This window comes from Podarcis erhardii (assembly GCF_964252035.2).
Source record: "Podarcis erhardii genome assembly, chromosome: 12".
In the NCBI taxonomy this organism is placed as follows: Eukaryota; Metazoa; Chordata; class Lepidosauria; order Squamata; family Lacertidae; genus Podarcis; species Podarcis erhardii.
The window spans coordinates 17,397,509-17,416,785 of NC_138513.1; the positions used below are offsets into that span (position 1 = coordinate 17,397,509).

Consider the following 19,277-nt stretch of genomic DNA (forward strand, 5'->3'; position numbering starts at 1 on the left):
TGGGCTGGATCCAGCCCCCCGGGCCCTAGTTTGCCTACCCATGCTCTACAGCCACAGCAGGCACTGTAACTCTCGAACGGATTGACTCCACCCCAAAAGGCTCACTCCTCCATTGTCTTCCAAGACAGACAGATGCCAGCAACTGGCTGTATAGCGTTTATCTAACCACTTACTATAGGGGTGAGGCTTTCTCTCTCCCAGTGATTATTAATTGTATATGTAGGCACTGATTAATAAGGGAAGTTAATGCTCAGTATTGGGGATTAGCAGAGGAAAGGCACTTTCCTGGTTGGTGATCTGAAACAATACAACTTCTTCTCAAAATAATTCCACGGGGAATGTTGCAAATGCCCTCCCCATCAGTGACTCCCAGCCACTGGTGTTTAGAAGCATAGTGTCTCTAAACAGTGGAGCTTAAAACATGACCATTGTGTTTAAGTAGCCATCACAATAGCCTTATCTTCCATGAATTTGTCAAACCCCCTCATGCTTTTGAAGCCATCCAATATCTTTCGTACTTCTGCAAACCTTGGGCTTCTCCCAAGTTTGCTGAGACCTCCCTCTTGTGCCTTAGTGGTACTGTTTTGGCACTGGCAGTTAGTTGCAGCCTGAAGATTGTGGAAGGAATGACAAATGAAATGTCTACAACTCTCTTGCTATTTCCTGCTCTCCCCCTCCTCTTTCAAGAGTCTTCCCTTGGCTGCGTACCAGATGACTCCAGCTGAGTTAGAGAGTTCAGCATCCTTTCTCCTTGCAGCCTTGCTAGACTCACAATGTCCATCTAGCAACGAATCCCTTGATACTCCTTCAACACCGGAGAGTTTGGGTGAAGCCAGGCTAAGGTGGTGGTGATGAAAACTGCCTGTTCAGGTCTTTAGAGGCAGGAAGGGAAGGGGCACTCAGTTAGTAATCTGAGACTTACTAAAGTCCTGGGCTTTGTTGTTGTTGATGATGATAATATTTTTTTATTTGTACCCCGCCCATCTGACTGGGTTGCTCCAGCCACTCTGGGTAGCTTCCAGCATAGAAAATATTAGAAACATATTAGAAAAACATAATTTTTTTAAAAAAGCTTCAGTTTCCTAAATGTTATCAAATTACTCATCTCCTTAACATCTGGTGGAAGGCATTCCACAGGGTGGGCATCACTACCAAAAAGGCCCTCTGCCTGTTAAGAATGCCTGAATGAGCCTTAAACCGAAAATTGCTTTCAGTTGTGCACATTTTATTTTTAAACTGCTTCACAAACCCTTAGGTTTTGCTTTCTCCAAAATATGCTGGTCAGGCACAACGGAAGTCATTACAGCAGCCTTGCAAATTGGGGAAGCGGTGCTTTTTCTCCATGCCCTGGCCTTCTGCGGCTTCCTTTACCACCACCTGTACCAGCAGTTCTCTTCCTACTCTATTCAGGTCAAAAGAAAAGTGTCTAGAACAGTGCCCCCGCTTTCCCCTCCAGGATAGTGTAGAAGTTAAGCAATACTTGAGGCTAGCAAGAAAAACATGCCTGTTACGGCATTTGCAAATGCCTGGCTACACCTCGCCTATTCCTTCACGGTTAGCCTCAGTCTTGCTTCTGTGGTGCGGTGTGTGGAAAGACGTGAGTGCCACACTCCCTAGTGTGACATTGAAAAAGCTAGTCTGTCAGGGGAGGGGAAACATGGGAAGGGAGATGGGGCGAAACTGGTGTTGTGGCTGCCTCCCAAATGGAGTCTGAACAGGGGTGAGGTCGGCGGGGGGCGGGGAGAGAAAGCAAAATTAGCCAATTCTGGCTGCATCCTCTTCTTGCAGAAGAAGCACAGAACTAAATGAAACCACTTCTCCTCAGACACGCTTTCAGTGCCTGCCCCTCCTTGCTAAGACAGAATGAAGGCACATCCAGTAGGTAGACACCCTGTGTACAATGGAATCCTGATTTAAGATAGCTCTTCATTTTTGAAGTGCCAAGATGAGGGGTCATGTCAGTGAACTGCAGGCAGCGAGGGAGGAAAGAATTGGAGGATACAGGGAACCATCTCCACTGCTCAGTACTGAGTAGTTAGAGCAAGGAGTCATCGCTTTGTTTATTCTGCATGTAATCTTGTCAGAAGGAAATAAAGAAAGGAATTTGGCTGCCGGGAGTGTTTCTCTGCTAAGTGCAGCAACGCATGCAGCTGGCTAGCTGACAGGTCAGCAACCTTTTTCAGCCGTGGGCTGGTCCACCATCCCTCAGACCATGTGGTGGGTCGGACTATATTTTGGGGGGAAAAAAGAACGAATTCCTATGCCCCACAAGTAACCCAGAGATGCATTTTAAAGAAAAGCACCCATTCTGCTCATGTAAAAACACCAGGCAGGCCCCACAAATAACCTAGAGATGCATTTTAAATAAAAGGACACATTCTACTCGTGTAAAAACACGTTGATTCCCAGACTGACTGTGGTCTGGATTGAGAAGGTGATTGGGCCGCATCCGGCCTTAGGTTGCCTACCCCTGGTCAAGATGATCAGTTTCTTGTCCATCCTCCCAGCCCAGAAGGAAGAGGGAGGCAGCTCTGCATTCAGCTGTTAGATCAGAGAACTGTGTTCTGGGCAGGTTGAGTTTAGCTCTTACACTTGGCTCATAGCTGCACCTCTCTACCCTGGCAGTGGGAATCTGAGGGGTACATTTTTGGGACCCACTCTTTTTTTTTTTTGCGATTGTAAGCAGTTTTAATGTTGCATTTTTGATTGCCGTAACCTACCCTGGCACCTTAGGGTGAAGGGCAGGTAATAAATTAAAATATTGTGATTAGCAATATAATAGTAGTGGGGGAGGGGAAATGCCCTTAGATCACGGGTTCCCAAAGTATCGGCCGTGAGCTTCATTCTTGTGGCCTGTGAAGTGTCTGTAAAAATGCAATTAAAATTCATAGCGTATATAATGTAGCACACTGCAGTTTCTACAATGGGCAGCAAAATCAATAAGGAGTCTGCCAAGACACTCAGCATTTTTCAGGTGATCCAGGGGAAAACAAGTTTGCCCTAGATGAAAAGTCAGTCTCTCTGGGGAGCCTTGCCCACTCAGCTGCTTGGGATTTCCCCACTCTCCTTTTCTGCATGGAAGTGTGTGACAGGCCACATTGCAGGAGCATTGTGGACCCAGAGCTTGTGTGGACCCAGAGGAATATGTGCCCACGGCCAATGAACTCTCTGGTTTCTGAGTCTACAGCAAATGCTGCCGTAGTGTTTGCAACCTTTCTTTGCCACAATGAGGACTAAGAAAGTGCTTTTTGTATTAACAGATGTACTAGGTTTCTGTGGATTCCATATCTTTTTAAAAAAGATATAGCTGTATGCAGCATATACCTAAACATACAGGCCTTTGACAGTTCTGAGAGTGGAAACATATTCCCTTCCAATGCTCGCTCTTATGAGGATCACTTTGTGTAGATAGGGGGTGCTTGAATTACACTGAAACGTTGATACTGACATAGGCCTGTCCAATAAGCTGGCACATACTGAAACTGGTGGGAGTAGAATTTAATTCCTCAATCTACAATTAATGTACTGCAAGTGCTGCTACAACCTGAGGACAAACATAACTAGCTAAACTGTTCCACTTGCCAGGAAATGTAAATTGAATTCTGTAGGTTTCTCAGAAAGCTTAAGCAATAAGTGAAGTGAATTAGCGGAAGTGAATTGCTTAAATGAAAGCACGTTGACCATTGTCTTTCCTTGGCACGGTTCTGTAGGTTACAGCATCCTGTGCTAAGTAAAATGTGATGCGGACAGATTGTTTAAGTCATGTGTAAATGGATTAAAATAATCTAATTTGTTTCTCACCAGCCAGTGCTAAGTAGACTGGGCTACATGAAAACGTATGCAGGGCTCAATGCAAAACTTCTGAATTTCTTTTCAGCAGGAATTCATTCAGCATCTTTTATAGGCTTGCATGCATTTAAATTGTACAGGTCTGTTTATTCAAGGGGTTGTTAAAAAGAAGTTTAGCTGCAGCTCTCCCCCCCCTTACAACAATTGAACTGATTCCTCAGCACATTTACATATGAACATTTGTGCTGCTTTTCAGCTACACAGCCCCAATACAGGTTAAATTGTAGTTCTTGTTGCAAAAATTATAGCAACTCTTTACAGCAACCCTTTTCAAGAAAGACTTGTTAAAAAAAGCAGAATATACAAAATCATTTATTTGAACCCACAGGTATTAAACATGATGAAAGGAAGCTTTTGAGACACACAGGGCTTCTCTTCCTAGGGCTAAATAATCAGAAAGATAATGGCACCTGGCTGGCTTTTGCCAACAATGCTTGGAGGCATCCCTCAGTCTCAAAGTGGAGGAAGGAAGTTACTACAGAGGCCAACTCTCTGTATTTACCCGAGAAGGTCCCTGTTGCCTTGTCCCTGCTTCTGGTAAACCATTATCCTGCCATCCCAATTTCTGCCATGCGAGCATGCTTGCTTTTGGTATTTTTTAGTGTAAGCTGCTGGTAAGTTGCTTAATGTTATCATTCACCTTGTCTGCTCGTTCATTGATCTTTAACTAGTGACCAGGATCCGCTGCTGCGTCATCTAAGATGGGTCACAACCTGGAAAAGCAGCAGTATACAAATCTACAGTAAATTTTTAAAAAGAAATAGGTCCTCAAATGCATGTTTGAGTTCAAAGTGGGCCCCAGGTCTGAAAACATTGAAGACTAGAACACATGTGTCTCATTGCGTACCACATGAGCATTGAGGTACCAGCTTGCCATTTCACTCACTGCAATCAGTACTCTTTCACCACGGAGGATAGTATTGTAGAGAAATAGGGGTGTGTTTTTTTGGCTATAATTTTCATCATAATAACCATTGCCCTCTTGGCTGCTGGACCTGTGAAGGACAGGGCTCTTGTAGATTAAATGAATATAGCGTCCAAGTGATAGTATTGTAGTCATAGTGGAGCTTACTAAGTGATCTTTGACTTGAGAATAGGAGTTTTACAGTGTAGCAAATCCCTGTTTTCATCTGTGACAAGCTGGAAGTATAGCACAGGGGTATGTTGCAGCAGACAGTTAATTAGTTTGTTCATAAAGTTGCCTCCAGGGACAAAGTAGTAAATGAAAAATGTGTTTCCTCCAGAGAGAGAACTACTTAGGTGCAAGGCATGGCTATATCCCCATCCAGGCCTTGTGGGACTCTTGGAAGTGAGGGGTAAAAGCCTCATCCAAAGTACAACAGCAGTTTATCTTATCAAAGCTGGAGGTTAATGTGGAAGGTGTATAGTGTAGATGCCTGGATAGCTCAGTCGGTTAGAGCATGGTATTGATAATGCCAGGGTTGCAGGTTTGATTCCTGTATGGGACAATGCATATTCCTGCATTGCAAGGGGTTGGATGATTCTCAAGAGTCCCGTCCACCTCTACAATTCTATTATTCCAAGTACAAAAACTACTGTCTTCTCTCTAGCTTTACTCCTGCATTATTTTGAATGCTAGAGGGCTTCAACTTCCAATGCTACAAATGTGCTGAAGACATCTGCTTTACCCCTGACCTTCCTAGAAGGTCTGAAGGGGGCTCATAATAAGCGCACTTGACTGAATGCACTTGCAAGCCCCTTGTGATCGGGAACCCTGACCATTGGGAGACTTGCAAGTGCATTCAAGCAGAAGACCCTCTCAGATCTTTCTGCTCAATGCAGAAAGGTTGGGAGTCCGTGGGTGGACCTGTCTCTACTCACTAGTTCTAATCCTTTCGAATGCTTTCATAGGACACCCGGCTTCCAGTTACTTGTTGGTTGGAACTTTCCCAGCCAGCACAAACATTCTTTTATTAAACTGGCCATTGAGAGAAATGTAGTTATCCAATGGAAAAGCCTTGTTTGGTGTGTTGAGAAGAGATGGTGATAGCACTGCACACCTATAATACTGCACCCCAGCTCCTTTTGCTTCTTTGCGAATAGAAGAAGCATTTTTGCTGCATGCCTCCCTCCTTATTGCCCCAGTCTTTCGATTCCACTGCAATTTTAATAGTAGGGAAAGACATTTAGATGGAGGGGTTAATGAGGCAACATTGAAAGCTCCGGTTTGCACTCACTGCAGTCAGGAAATACAAAGCTTGGTTTGAGTGCCAATTGAACACTCCATTTCCTGGCTAAGCTTGCTATTTAGGTTTTTGTTTTTTTGTTTTTTAAAAAAGGCTGCATAGAACCTGTGTCTGTATGTTTCTCTGTGCCTTCCTGTTTGCACATTTCAGTTTGTCAATAGCAATATTTCTTCCTTTGAAAGAAGCACTCTGGTAGATATAAAGTGCTGTGCCAAACGGAAATGGTGTGCTTCGTTTAGCGTTTTGATAGCAACCTGTCTGAACTATATGCTTATCATTCCGGAAAAGCAAAAGGCTGCTCTTCCTGCATACGGCTTCCTGTGCATGTCTATCAGCTGCAACATGCTCTCGATCTAAGCGACATCAGGAGACTTGGGAAGTTTGCAAGTGCCACAATTCAGAGAGACCTGGAGATCATAAAGCCTTTAGGTTAGCCCAGAAGCCTTGCATGGATGTTGCAGCTGTAGCAGTCCCAAATGCTGCCTTATCCATCTTTGCAGGAAGATAAAGCAATTTTATTTGGCCCTAAAATGTTTTTACTGTACCTATCTGTTAGAAGGCAGGCTGAATGTTGGTTCTAGATAGCTTAGAGGTTTTGTCCCTCCATTATTTTGACTGTTTGCACTGTCTCTTCTTGCTTGCCCTTCTTCTGCTTGTCCACATTCTCCTGTTTGTGAGAAGTGATGTAGAATCCTGTGGCACAGTATATAATCTGGAAACCAGAAAATCCCTGATTCAAATCTCACTCCAGCTCTGAACTGTTTAATATCCTTAGGAAAGTATATCTTATGTATCAGCCCTCTATTGCAAACGGGCTGTTCATAGCTGCTGGCATTGGATGCTTGTATATGTGCTCTCCAACATTTTAGCAATAGGCTGTTGAAGGTCTCAAGTCCCTGCAATATTCCACTCATGTTTTGAACAGCTGTTCTGTGGGAGGTAGGAGGATGGGACTTGTTTGATTAAGTTGTAGTTAGTGTTGCAGCGGAAGGCGAGAGAGCAAAGATGTAGCTGGGTGAAACACATGAATGGAAGTGCTTTCTTTGCCCCTTCCCAACATGCACAAGGAAATTTAATTTTCATAATTAAAAGTTGTGTTTTGGAGCTGCCCTTTTGCTTAAGCAACACCCTTAACAGTGTGAGTCCAATGTTATGAATGCTGAGCCAAAGCTTAGAATTCGAACTTTTTGAATTTGCTGTTGAATATTTTGGAGGCTGACATTTTGTGGTGGGCAATCAAGGAATCTTCTAGTTCTGGCAAAAAATCTAGGTTCTGTAGTATTGGAACTTCACTCCAAGAATGGATGGAGTGGTTCCTTTAAATTTTGGAAATTATTGAGACTGATGTACTGATGTATCAGTGGAGTAATGGCATATATGTCCCAACTTTTAGGGGGAAAGAGCTTTGCTGGATTAGGCCAAGGTCTGTTGCTCCCTAGTAACTGGCATTCAGAGGCATATTGATTCTAAATTTGGAGGGAATGTGTGTATCGCTATCTATCTATCTATCTATCTATCTATCTATCATTTATCAATCCATCTAATCTATCTATGCACCATTGATAGACCATGAATCTGTCTGATCCAGTTTTGAAGCCATCTAAAAGAGTGGCCATCAGCTACAGTTAATTCAATAAGTTAATAGCATGTTGAGCACCTTTTTAATTTTAGTGGAACTCACAAATAACATTGGGAAGATGCTTGTTTAGCAAGTTGTATTTGTAAAACAATAAGAAATGTAACTGGTTTAAGCAGTAAGGAAAGCTTTTAAAACATTTCTCCAAAAGTTTTAGTAGGCAATCTAGACCCAATGCCGTTTTTTTTCTAGGAGGATTGTGGGAAAGAGAACATCTAGCACGGGGGAGGGGGGGAGGGAAGGAATGTGCCCTCCTGATTTACGCAGGATTTCTGAAATTCTACACTTCAAGAATATTGGGGAGTTTTTATTCCACCATCCTCCATTCGCTGCCTAGAATAAAAGATATGGGAGAGCTATAAAAGTGTTGCTGTTGTAAATTATTAGAGGTTTTCTACTGATCCTGCAGCAGAGTTTTAAACAAGACCATATGCTGCTAGTTGCTTATTCCTTCTGCTCTCTCTGTGTTGCGGATTTCTGGTTCCACCTTATCAGACTGCACATCCAGTAATAAGGTCTTCTGGGTGATCTAAATTATTAAAGAGGTTCTTCTCCCTCTCTCTGAACTTCGAAAAATAATACATCTCTCTCTCTTCGTTCCTTCAGGCTCCAGACAAAAGGAAAGCATTAGAAGAGACCAAAGCATACACAACTCAGTCTTTGGCCAGTGTTGCTTATCAGATCAATGCATTGGCCAACAATGTGCTCCAGCTACTGGATATCCAAGCGTCCCAGCTCCGGAGAATGGAGTCCTCAATCAATCATATTTCCCAGGTAATTTCCCCCCAGAGATGTTAAAGATATACTTTTCTTGGGTGTTCCAAAGATGTGAGAGATTTTTTGAGATGGTTCACGTGCAATGCCAACTCATGGTTTGATAGTAATGTAAATAAGCCTTAGGCTTGCATATGCTTTCGTTCTCTAGTGTGTTCGGATCACCTTTTGTAGCTAGTCGTAGCACAGAAAGAAGAAATGCATCTACAGTAGCACAACTGGACGCCTCCATCTGACCCATCTGCAACAAAGCACATCTCTTCTGTATCTGTTTCTACAGCCCAGGGGCACCAGCTCTTGGGGGCCCGAGCCCTTTTGGGCCCTCCCAATATTTTTGGGTGGGGGCTGCACCCCTCCCATGTCCAAAGAACACGGGGTGGAGCTGAGTGCGGCACGCCTTCAGTGGCTAGCTTCTTCTCCTTCCGCAGAGGGGGAGGATGGCCGAAGCAGTGTGATGTTGCCCCCTCCCAATCGCCCTTGCAAGTTGGCATCTCTGCTACAGACGCAGCAAGTGCTGCGATCTTCCAACAGTTTGATTTCACCCCCAAAGGCACACCCCTCCATTGCCAACTGAGACCGACGGATGCCAACAACAACAGTCACTACATTCACTTGCCCTTCGAACCAGTGTTTCAAATCACAATCAAACTACAGTTGTACCTTGGAAGTTGAACAGAATCCATTCCGGAAGTCCGTTTGACTTCCAAAACGCGGCTTCTGATTGGCTGCAAGAAGCTCTTGCAGCCAATTGGAAGCCCCGATGGACATTCGGCTTTCAAAAACAGTTTGCAAACGAGAACATTCACATTGCCCTGTTCAATGTGCCACGGGCAAATTTGTTGGGATCAATCATACAGAAACTAGAGGGTACCCCACCAAAATTCCACCTTGCCCAAATCTTGCAGGATAAGGATACTCATACGACCCTGAAAGTGGCAAGGTTCCTGGTCACTGTCCTTACCCAAAAGCGACGCCAAGGAGCACTACAAGCTAACTAAGGCGTGGTATGCCATTCTATCTTATAGTATTTTATTGTTATAGTGGTGTTTTAGCGGCTGTTTTTCCCACGTGCACAAGTTGTTATTTATGTGTCGTTTTTACCTGTATGGGCCTATGGCCATAAATAAAATTACTACTACATTCACTTTCGGATTTGCAGTGTTCTGGGGCCAAAACGTTCGAGAACTAAGCCGTTCGAAAACCAAGGTACAACTGTAATGTTAGATTCTGGTTTGGTGGGTAAGCGAGAGCCATAGTTTACTGAATGAATGGACTTCTCGTTACAGTTGCAGACTGTTAGCATTAGATACATAAAGCAAATGGCTAAAGAGCAGATATATATAAATGTACCTTTAGTTGGTTTTATTTTTGAAATGGCAGGACATCAGTGGGTTTGTGGATGTTGGGTGATATCAAGCTAAGTCATACTAAGAGCACTGAAATCAGTAGACATAAGTTATTGGCGTCACTGATCACCCCTCCCCTAGCCAGATTGTCTTTAATCTTATAAGCTTGTTTTATATCTTACTGGCTGCTTATTAATACTAATTGTGCCATAGTCTGAATTCTCTGCTGGTACAAAAGGTGCAGCCTCATGTTTTGTTTAGCTCTTGGCTTGAGCTGAAGGCCTTGCTATGAAGAAAGCTTTTGAGTCACCTGATACATGAACTGTTTGCTAAAAGATTGTGAACAATTAATGCTTTGTAAAGCATTTGAGAGTATTTAGCAAGGACACTTGTAGCTCTTTTGGTCATTAGGCCTTTTGAAAATTAATCTCTGTTGTATAAGCCTCCCCAGACTTCTTTATAAAAGTTTAACTTATATCTAGCTCTAGCATTGTGAGGTTCTTTTAAAAAGTTAGCCAGTTGTTCTTCATTAACTTTATTTAAAAAACAAAATCCTATACCCAGCCTTTGCTTTCCACTTAGTTTACATCTATGATTGTGTGTGTGTGTGTCGCTGTTAGAAACAGATATGAAAGCCAGGAGCCAAATGGCACCTTAAACCTAGGTTATGGGCGCAACAACAGAATGTCTAGGTGCGTTTTTTTTTAATAGCAAGACTACAAAGCTGAAAATGAATGAACTGCAGCTAAAATATTTTGTTCATTTTTCACATGTTCATTTTTCAGTCCTTCCCCTAATATTCTTAAGAGGGTCTTTTCTCCAGTCTTCAGAGAGTAGCTGGAAGTGGGGAGGCAGAAAAAAGTCCTCCTTCCTTTCCACTCTGCAGTTTTTATCTGAAATGTTAGGTGTAGTACTGCTACCAGAGCTCAGAAACTGCTCACACTAATGAAATTCCCTGTTGCAAAATGCACTCAGAACAATGGGCGTTTCAAACACTGGTGTGTGTGTGCGCGCGCGCTGTCTTTTGAGTTAAGCCACTTTGTCTACATGGATAGGAAGAACTATAATTATTTATTTGCCAGCACTTCGCAGTGCAGTGTGCTGCAGTGGAAGTTGTAGAAGGCAGATCTGGTGCATTGCATTCTGAGATTTTTTTGAAGGCCTCTTTGGGTTGGGATTTACACAAAAAAAGCAAAAAACGTCTGCATATTCTGCTCCGTCCTCCATTTAGCAACTACTTTCCTCCTAATTTGTGGCTTGAGTGTGACAACTGTGGTTCCCTCTGAGCATGGCTTGCTCGTCTACAAGATGGAATCAACTGTTGCATTTCCAATAGCTGTTAACTCTTAAGCAACTTCCTTTCAGCAGTTTCTCCTGCTTGGCTACTATACTTATTGCTAGGTTTCCCTTGGGGTTCAAAACACTTGTCGGACTTCGCTGTTCTTTCACATTTCAGCATCTCTACCAGAAATGTCAGAGGAAGTTGGACTTTCTGAAAGAGCAGTTGAAAGGGAAATTGCTTGCCGCTACCATGGCCTCCTAGGGTCTTCCCAGTAAGGGTTTTGCTAAGTTGGTTGCGAAATCATATGCACTACTGAAGTCCCAGATTTTCAGTAAGCCTTACCTGGGCAGTTACTGTTAGCAAAATAGGTCCCAAGCTTGCCTGGTTAAGTGCCATTAGTTTGGGATATTGGCATGTACTTCAAGTTAAAGTGTGGTTTTTAAGGCACCAGTTTTCAGACTGTTCTGGGGGCTCCAGGAATTCCTTAGAAACCTCTTATGAGTTTCTGTATTGAGGGCAAGATTCACAGAAAGGCATGAATAGAGGACAAACTTCCACTGCTATTGAACTGTGTAGCCACAGTGAAGCAGTGTGTGTGAATGTGTTCTGGGGCGCCCTCTCAGTCCGTGTGAGGTTACAATGACTGCAAGAGGTCTGTGCTATTCCGACATGAATAGTGTGCACCCTAGAATACATTCCTCAGAATACTCTGCAATGAGTAGGTTCTGTGGAAGATGGATGGAAGGGGTTTTTTTTGGCAGATGTATCCATGTGGAATGAAGACCATGCTTTTATGTGTGAGGTGCGTGATACTTTACTGCAAAAACTGAGAGTTTAAAGAGTTATCAGGGCATTTTTGTTTACTACTTAACCCAAACTCCCCCCCACCACCACACACACAACTTGGAAATTGCCGAGGGTCTCAGCGGACCCCTTTATGACATTATTCCCCTGTTCTAATGTGCTGCAATAGACACTGTATGGTTTTTCACTGTATTTTCATTGCTTCTTTTAATTCTTACGTATTGTATTTTATTGTGTTATAATTTGAATTAAAAATACAATATAAGAAATAAAAGAAGCAATAAAAAATACAATTGAAAGTCAATATAAATACTTAATGGTATAGCTGTGCCATCTGTCTCACATCTTCAACCACAAATCTGCACGCACGCATAAATGAAGTTCTTGTGGGCCACAGTTTGGGAACTTCTGACCAAACCCACATGCATGGAATCAAGCAGTTGTTTGAAATTCACAGCCTTAGTGGATGTTTTGAGGGCTTGTAAAGAATTGCATGAAAACAGGAAGGTTATATTCTAAAATGGTCTTACCATTCTAAGCCTGGCAACTTCCAGCTACATAAGTGGGAAGCCCTTTTGACACTTCTGGAAAGATGTCTGAGCATCAGCAGGTATCCAGGAAGGAGTTCTACAGCTAGAGCTATTTCTGGAGTATTCAATGTCTTGCTTAATGCAAACTATTTAAAGCACAGATTCAGGAATAAAAACAATATCTTGTGCAGCCTTAATGCATTGTGGTGTTTGAAAGCTCCTGCTTATGATCTGTTGTTGTTTTTTTTAAAAAAATAATGAATATTTTTTTTCAAATGCCAGGGATTTGTAAAGCCAGAAGCTGTTGTGTTATAACTATGGAACAAGAGAGTTTTCTCTGCAGCGCTCTATTTTAGGATTATATTTTCAATATGTAATTTTTGATCCATAAAAAGTTACCAGAAAAGCATCAATTAGTGCTGAAATAGCGTAAATGCTGCTGCTATGATTAATGCACAATTAATACTTCTTTTCAAAAAGTTGCATAATATTCAGCACTAAAAACTCTGATACACAAGGTTTTTCATGCATTTATAGCTCTGATTTGTGTCAGTGGGTGGGGGTGGGTGGGTGTATAATTTCTCACAAAATAAAAAGCTGCTTCTGAACAATGCTTTCCTTTTTATATGTAACCTGGTATTATCAAACCACCAAATGTTCTGAAATCGCATCAGACCTCAGTTGTCTTCGGCATGAGATGTTCTTGATGTATGTGGTATTTGTCCTCTGGATGAATTCCAGTTTCCCCGTGTCTCTTCCTGCCCTGTGATGATTAGAATCAACATTTTAAAATTGGGCACTTGATGTCGATGATCATAATATTCTTTTGATTGTATTTGTCTTAAACCAATTTTAATATTGTATTTTTAAATTGCTGTAACCCAGCCTGGGAACTTGTGGTGAAGGGCGAGTAAGAAATTGAATGTAATAACAACAGGAACAGGAGCTATGAACACATTTTACAGCAACATTTGATAATGACCATCATGTAAATGGAACAATAGCATTTATATGGTGCTTTTAGAGTGTTCAAAACACTTTGCATTGCCGTCCTGTAAGCAAGGGTGGGGGAACTATGTTTCTCCAGGGGACCACCCGTCATGCCGGCTAGGACTGATGCAATTAGGTGTCCCAACTTCTGCAGAGCCACACTTCCCCCTCCTTGCTGTAAAGTGAAGAAGACGTTGATAGCATTAAACATGCTATACGTTCTTGAAGAGTATGAACAGTTATTCCCTGCTCCCCTCGCCTCGCCTTGCCATGAAATAAATAAATAAAACAACTTGGAATGAAGCTACAGACAACCAATCTCTTCTGAGTTGAGATTCCTTTGAAAGAATATAGCAGGTTTGCTGCAAATGTTTTGTTGGACTTAAGGTCCTTTGCTTGTTGTAGAACGGTGTGGGGAACCATTGGCTCTCCAAATGCTGCTGAACTACAGCGCCCATCATCCCTATCTATTGGCCTTGTTTGCTGGGGCTGATGGGAGTTGTAACTTCTTCTTAAAGAACTACCGTATTTTTTGCTCTATAGGACGCACTTTTTCCCCTTCAAAAATGAAGGGGAAATGTGTGTGTCCCCTATGGAGCGAAGACGCCATAGCCCCACGCACGCTCTCCCGGCTGGAGAGATGACGCGCGACTATAGAGGCTCCTACCATAGCCGCGCGTCATCTCTCCAGCCGGGAGAGGGTCGCGGGGGGGGGGGGGGCTTCTTTTGCCCCGCACGCGTTCTCCCGGCTGGAGAGGTGACACGCGGCTATAGAGGCTCCTGCCATAGCCGCACATCACCTCTCCAGCCGGGAGAGGGTCACGGGGCTATGGCGTCTTCGCTCCATAGGACGCACACACATTTCCCCTTCATTTTTGAAGGGGAAAAAGTGCGTTCTATAGAGCGAAAAATACGGTAGTTCTTTAAGAAGAAGTTAGGCAAAACTGAGCAAATGTGCATGGGTGGGGGTGGGAGGTAAAGAAAAGGCTTATTCAACAATTTTTTTGAAGAAAAGGTTAGACGAAGTAGGTATGCTTTCAGCATTTGAAAAATAGAAAATTAAGACAGGGACTTAATGGCAGCCTTAACATAACCTGATGGTGATGAAAGTGTGTGGTCTTGACTGTTATAACTGGAGGCACAAGAAGTAGTGAGTTTAAATTACAAAAAAGTGTGTTGAGGCTTCCTCAAGGTTTAATTAATTGTTAAGACATAAACACATTGTAATGCAGTCCCAGCATGTGTCTCTTGGTTGTTGAGAGGGAGCAGTAGTGGAGCAGAGAAATGAAACAGGTGACATAGCCCTTTCTCTCTCTCCCCCACCCTCCAAATTCTCTCCCCAGCTGCTCACCTTTCCCCATCCCTTCTCCCCACATTTGGAAGGTGGGGTGGGGAAGAAAGAAAAGAAGGCTGCAAGCTGAGAGTAAAATTGTTTTGTTGCAACAGCGTTCATTTCCCAGGCATTATATAAAGGTGACTTCATTTTGCTTAATCCTAGGCTTCTGAACTTATTACATAGTGATTCAAACTTGAAAGATGGAATGCGCCTTCTCTGTTTTGTTGAATTTTCTATTGCAAAATAAAAAATCTGACTCAGATAGCTCAGTTGGATAGAGCATGTTGCTGATAATGCCAAGGTTGTGGCATATCCAGCGATCAAAGATGATTGGGGGGTTGGAATCTTAACAGCTTCTGGCGCGCCAAAAGTCTCCTCTCCCTGCCCTAAAGACTGCATTAGACGTGTGTTTAGCCTACTCGAGAGAGCTGGTGTGCATGCTTGGAGATGCTGTCAAAAATTATACTCGGAGGAGCTTTTCTTTCATACTAGCATAACATTTTAAGAACACACTCTGCTGTGCAGTTATTCTGTGGCAAGCCTGTGGAGAGTGTTTCACTACTCTGGCATAGCTTTTAAAAGGTCTTGCTGTGGGGATCATCTGTAGCACAGTGTGCTTGAGCATGCTGCATGTCTCTGGAGGCTACTGGGCACTGTGTGTGTGTGTGTGTGTGTGTGTGTGTGTGTGTGTTATCATGCTGATTGTGAGGAGAAACAATGAGCAAAGACTAAGAGCTTTGAAATATGCATATTTGTGTGAGAGTTGTCAAGAGGAGCCTGTTTTAGAACAGCTTCTCTTTGGCAAGCATGATGTTTACCACAGCTTGGAAGGACTGGGCTTGAAGTAGATGACGTCATGATTTTCTATGGCTCCGTTCTGGGACTTAGCTGGTCAGTGGCAGTCATCACATACCTGTGCCCCTTTCCTCCAAAGGGGAACATGTGAGGTGGGTCTTTTATATCACAGTCCGTGTACATGAAAACATAAGTCCCTCTACTTTTTTTGAAGGAAGAATCCTACAGCTGCTTGTATGACCCTTTACGTTGAGTGGCTCATCTCGAGCTCATCTTGTGTGTACTTCGGCCACATGAGAATTGTCACTTCCCATGTAAGCACCTACAGAGTTTATGGCAAATATGGGGAATTACCTTTGCCATATGTCACTTGTCAATACATACATACATACATACATACATACATACATACATACATACATAATTTTATTTGTATGCTGCCTTTCCACAGTTCAAACCATGCTCAAGGTGGCTTGCAACATGAAGAAATACATAACTACAACATCGTTTAAAAATACATAGCTACACAACGCAATGTCGTAATTTGTTTTAATTCACTGGAAGCTTTCCCAGAGTGACTAGGGTAACCCAGTAAAATGGGCGGCATATAGAATAACAGCAGCAGCAACAACAGCGATAGTTATGAATGATAAATAAAACATTAAAAAATACACAACCAAACCGGCCAATTTCCACATAAATCACAAGTTTTAAAACATACAAAAAACCAACAGAAACAGCCCCCCCCCAAACCCTCTAACAACACCCCATCCCAAGAGTCTGTTCAGCTGCCTCAGCTTTTGCAGCGAGTGTCAGTCGGGGCCTTGTCCTCACAGGCCATGAGGGAAAAGGCCTGCAGGGCAGGGAACAGGTCTTCCAGGATTCACACTCACCTGACATCGTAATGGCGTCATGTGATGCCATTTTCTTTTGCCTGTGTGATTTGAAGTCCAACCATGCATGCAAAGGCACAGGGTTTTGCAGGCACTGCCAATCAGCTGCAGACCCCAACATCAGATGTAGTGCAGGTGGGGGTGGCTTGGCCAAAACAGCTTCACCTCTGGCTTAGGTGAAGTTGTGCAAAGGCCTGTGCTTATAACTTGGAAACATGCCATAAACAGAAAAGCCAAGTATTCACTGCAGGTAAGCACATTCACTTATTCTTATTATGCTAAATAAGTCATGGTGACATTGTAGAAAGAGCTGCTTTCAAGGGAGGGAAAGAGTGAAGTATAAATCTTGGGACTTTCCCCTCCGTCTAATGATATGGACCATTATTTATGTGTCATAAATATTACATGATGTGCCTTTGGCAAAACATCTCAATCTGAAAATCTACCCGCATCATTGAGGCAGATTTTGCAGTCACTCATTTCGGTACTGAGAGGAGGTTCTTTGTCTGGAATTAACTATACCCTCGTTTGTCAGGAGATGTTACTCTATCAAGAGTTATGTTCCTCCTGGATCGTGCAAGTCCTAAGAGTTGTCTTTTATTCTAATCTAACATCTGACAATAACTAGAAAAAAGATATAAATAAATGGGTGGCTTTTATTATTTTGAATAGGTTTTTATTACATGTCATATTGGCTTTAGTATCCCTATCTTCTTAAAACATGTTTTTGATGCTCCTTTATTTTGCATTGCAGTAAATTTTCCTCTTTTTAAGACATAACCGTATTTGTGTGCAACGCTGCAGTGTTGAATTGTACTGTAGATCTTGTTCTGCCTAATGGAGGTACGTCTTTATTGCATCGCTACTTGAGGAATCATAGACTGTGCACACGTTTTCTAAAAATTGGTTCTGTTATTTCAGAAAGTGGGTAAAAAATATTGTAAGCCATTTCAGGATGGTCTCAAGGATTGACTCCTTTCGTTGTGAATCATACACCTAGAAGATCATTAGGGCTCCCACAGACCACAGCAATTTTCATGTGTTGCTGCTGTAGAACTGGTAAGTATCCTTACTGCAAAAGGATATAGCCAAAAGTTTTGTGCTGAGAATCCATGAAGAAATTAAGCAGTTTCAAAAAGTTCTGTTTCACTGGATGCAACTAGTGTATACAGACATGCATATTGTCTTCTAGCACGTCATTCTCTCTCTCCTGTTGTCCTCCACCTTCCTCGGTGTCCTGTCCCCTCCTGTCCTTTCCCCATTTTCCTTACTGCCCTTGGTTGCTCTTGCCCAGTGTTTGAAACTCCCATTGTTCTAGGCATTGTTTTGCGACATGGAATTTCATTAGTGCGAGCAGTTTCTGAGCTCTAGGCACAGTATTATGCCTAAGATTGCAGTTAAAAACAGCAGAGTGGAAGGAAAGGAGGACCCTTTTCTGCCTCCCAACTTCCAGCTACTCTCTGAAGACTGGAGAAGAATATTAGAGGGGTGGGCAGGGGAAGGACTACTAAACCATGTGAAAAATGAACGTAATATTTTATCTGCAGTTCATTCATTTTTAGCTTTGTATTCTTGTTATTAAAAAAGCGCACCTAAACTTTCTGTTGTTGTGCCCATAACCTATGTTTAAGGTGCCGTTTAGCTCCTAGCTTTCATATCTCAGTTTCTAACACTGGCTCTGCCTTTTCCACAGTAAACTGTTCCGAAAGCATCTTAGAACAGACACCACTCATTATCAAATACAAAACGTGTGTGTGTGTGTGTGTGTGTGTGTGTGTAGGTTGGTGAATAAATCAGTTTATAAAACATTTCAGTAACTTCAAAGAAGAAAACCCAGCAATTTAGCAAAAATTCAGAAAAAAAGTATTACAAAACAAGCACAAAGCAAAAAAAAGTTCAGAGGATAAAATTCCAGCCGTTGGGGCAGGTCTTATTGTGCTCCAAGGAGCATCAGCAGCTTAGATATAGTTCAAAGTGAAAATTTGGAGGTTTAGGTGCCGGGGATAATCCTCAAGGGTACATCCTCAGGTACCATACTGGTGACCTCTGGTACAGACCTAGGTGAAACCTGAGGCATTTTCCTAGTGCATTCCTAGTTCATAGTTTCATTCCTTTGAAAAATACAGGATTCTGTGCTTCACAGGCACAGCAATCTTGAAAGCATGTCATTGTCCTTCACTTTCTCCATGAACGTTCCAGAAGAAGCTTAAATTCATGGAGCTATTATGATCAAACTGGAAATCATTCAGATATCTCACACCTTTCTTTCTACACACCTCTAGCAAATTAGGTTTCCACTGGGGGCAGTTACTCATCCATTACTTAGTAGGACTGAAGCCCCTGGAAAACACATACAAATCAGCATCTGCCACCAACTGCTGCTCCAATTAATTTAATTAATTATTTCCAATTAATTAACCTCCAATTCCTCCTGCTATGAAGTAATAAATCAATCTCTGCACTGGGTATCTGTGCCAGAATTTGTATACACTACTTATTCAGAGACTGCACTCTGCTAACAATAATTTTAGCCAGATTTTCAAGTACTCCGTGCTGCTAGTTGCCTCCGGAGTACTGTGGCTGCCCTTGAAGATGATTCAGAAACTTCAGCTGGTCCAAAATGCAGTGGTTAGTGGATCAGGTTAGTGGTCAGGGTTTCATTTAGAAGTTGCAGCTGTTTTGAAACAGCTGCATTGGTTGGCAGTTAGATTCTGGGCCCAATTTATCACCTTCATATTGGAGTTTAAAGCTCGATGCAACTTAAGAAGAGCTGCCTCCTTCCATACAGACCCTCCTGCTTGCAGAGATCAGCAAAGGGTTCCATCTTGGTAGCTT

General features: G+C 42.6%; 1 protein-coding gene across 10 annotated transcripts in view; it reads left to right on the forward strand.

The window, feature by feature from the left end:
* ABI1 (abl interactor 1) overlaps positions 1-19,277 on the forward strand; it is a 96,728-nt gene that overhangs the window by 29,766 nt on the left and 47,685 nt on the right. For all 10 annotated transcript variants that reach the window (XM_081834431.1, XM_081834434.1, XM_081834433.1 and 7 more), the window contains exon 2: positions 8,299-8,466. In XM_081834431.1, coding sequence (XP_081690557.1) covers positions 8,299-8,466 — 168 coding nt within the window. The remainder of the gene's footprint in view (positions 1-8,298; positions 8,467-19,277) is intronic.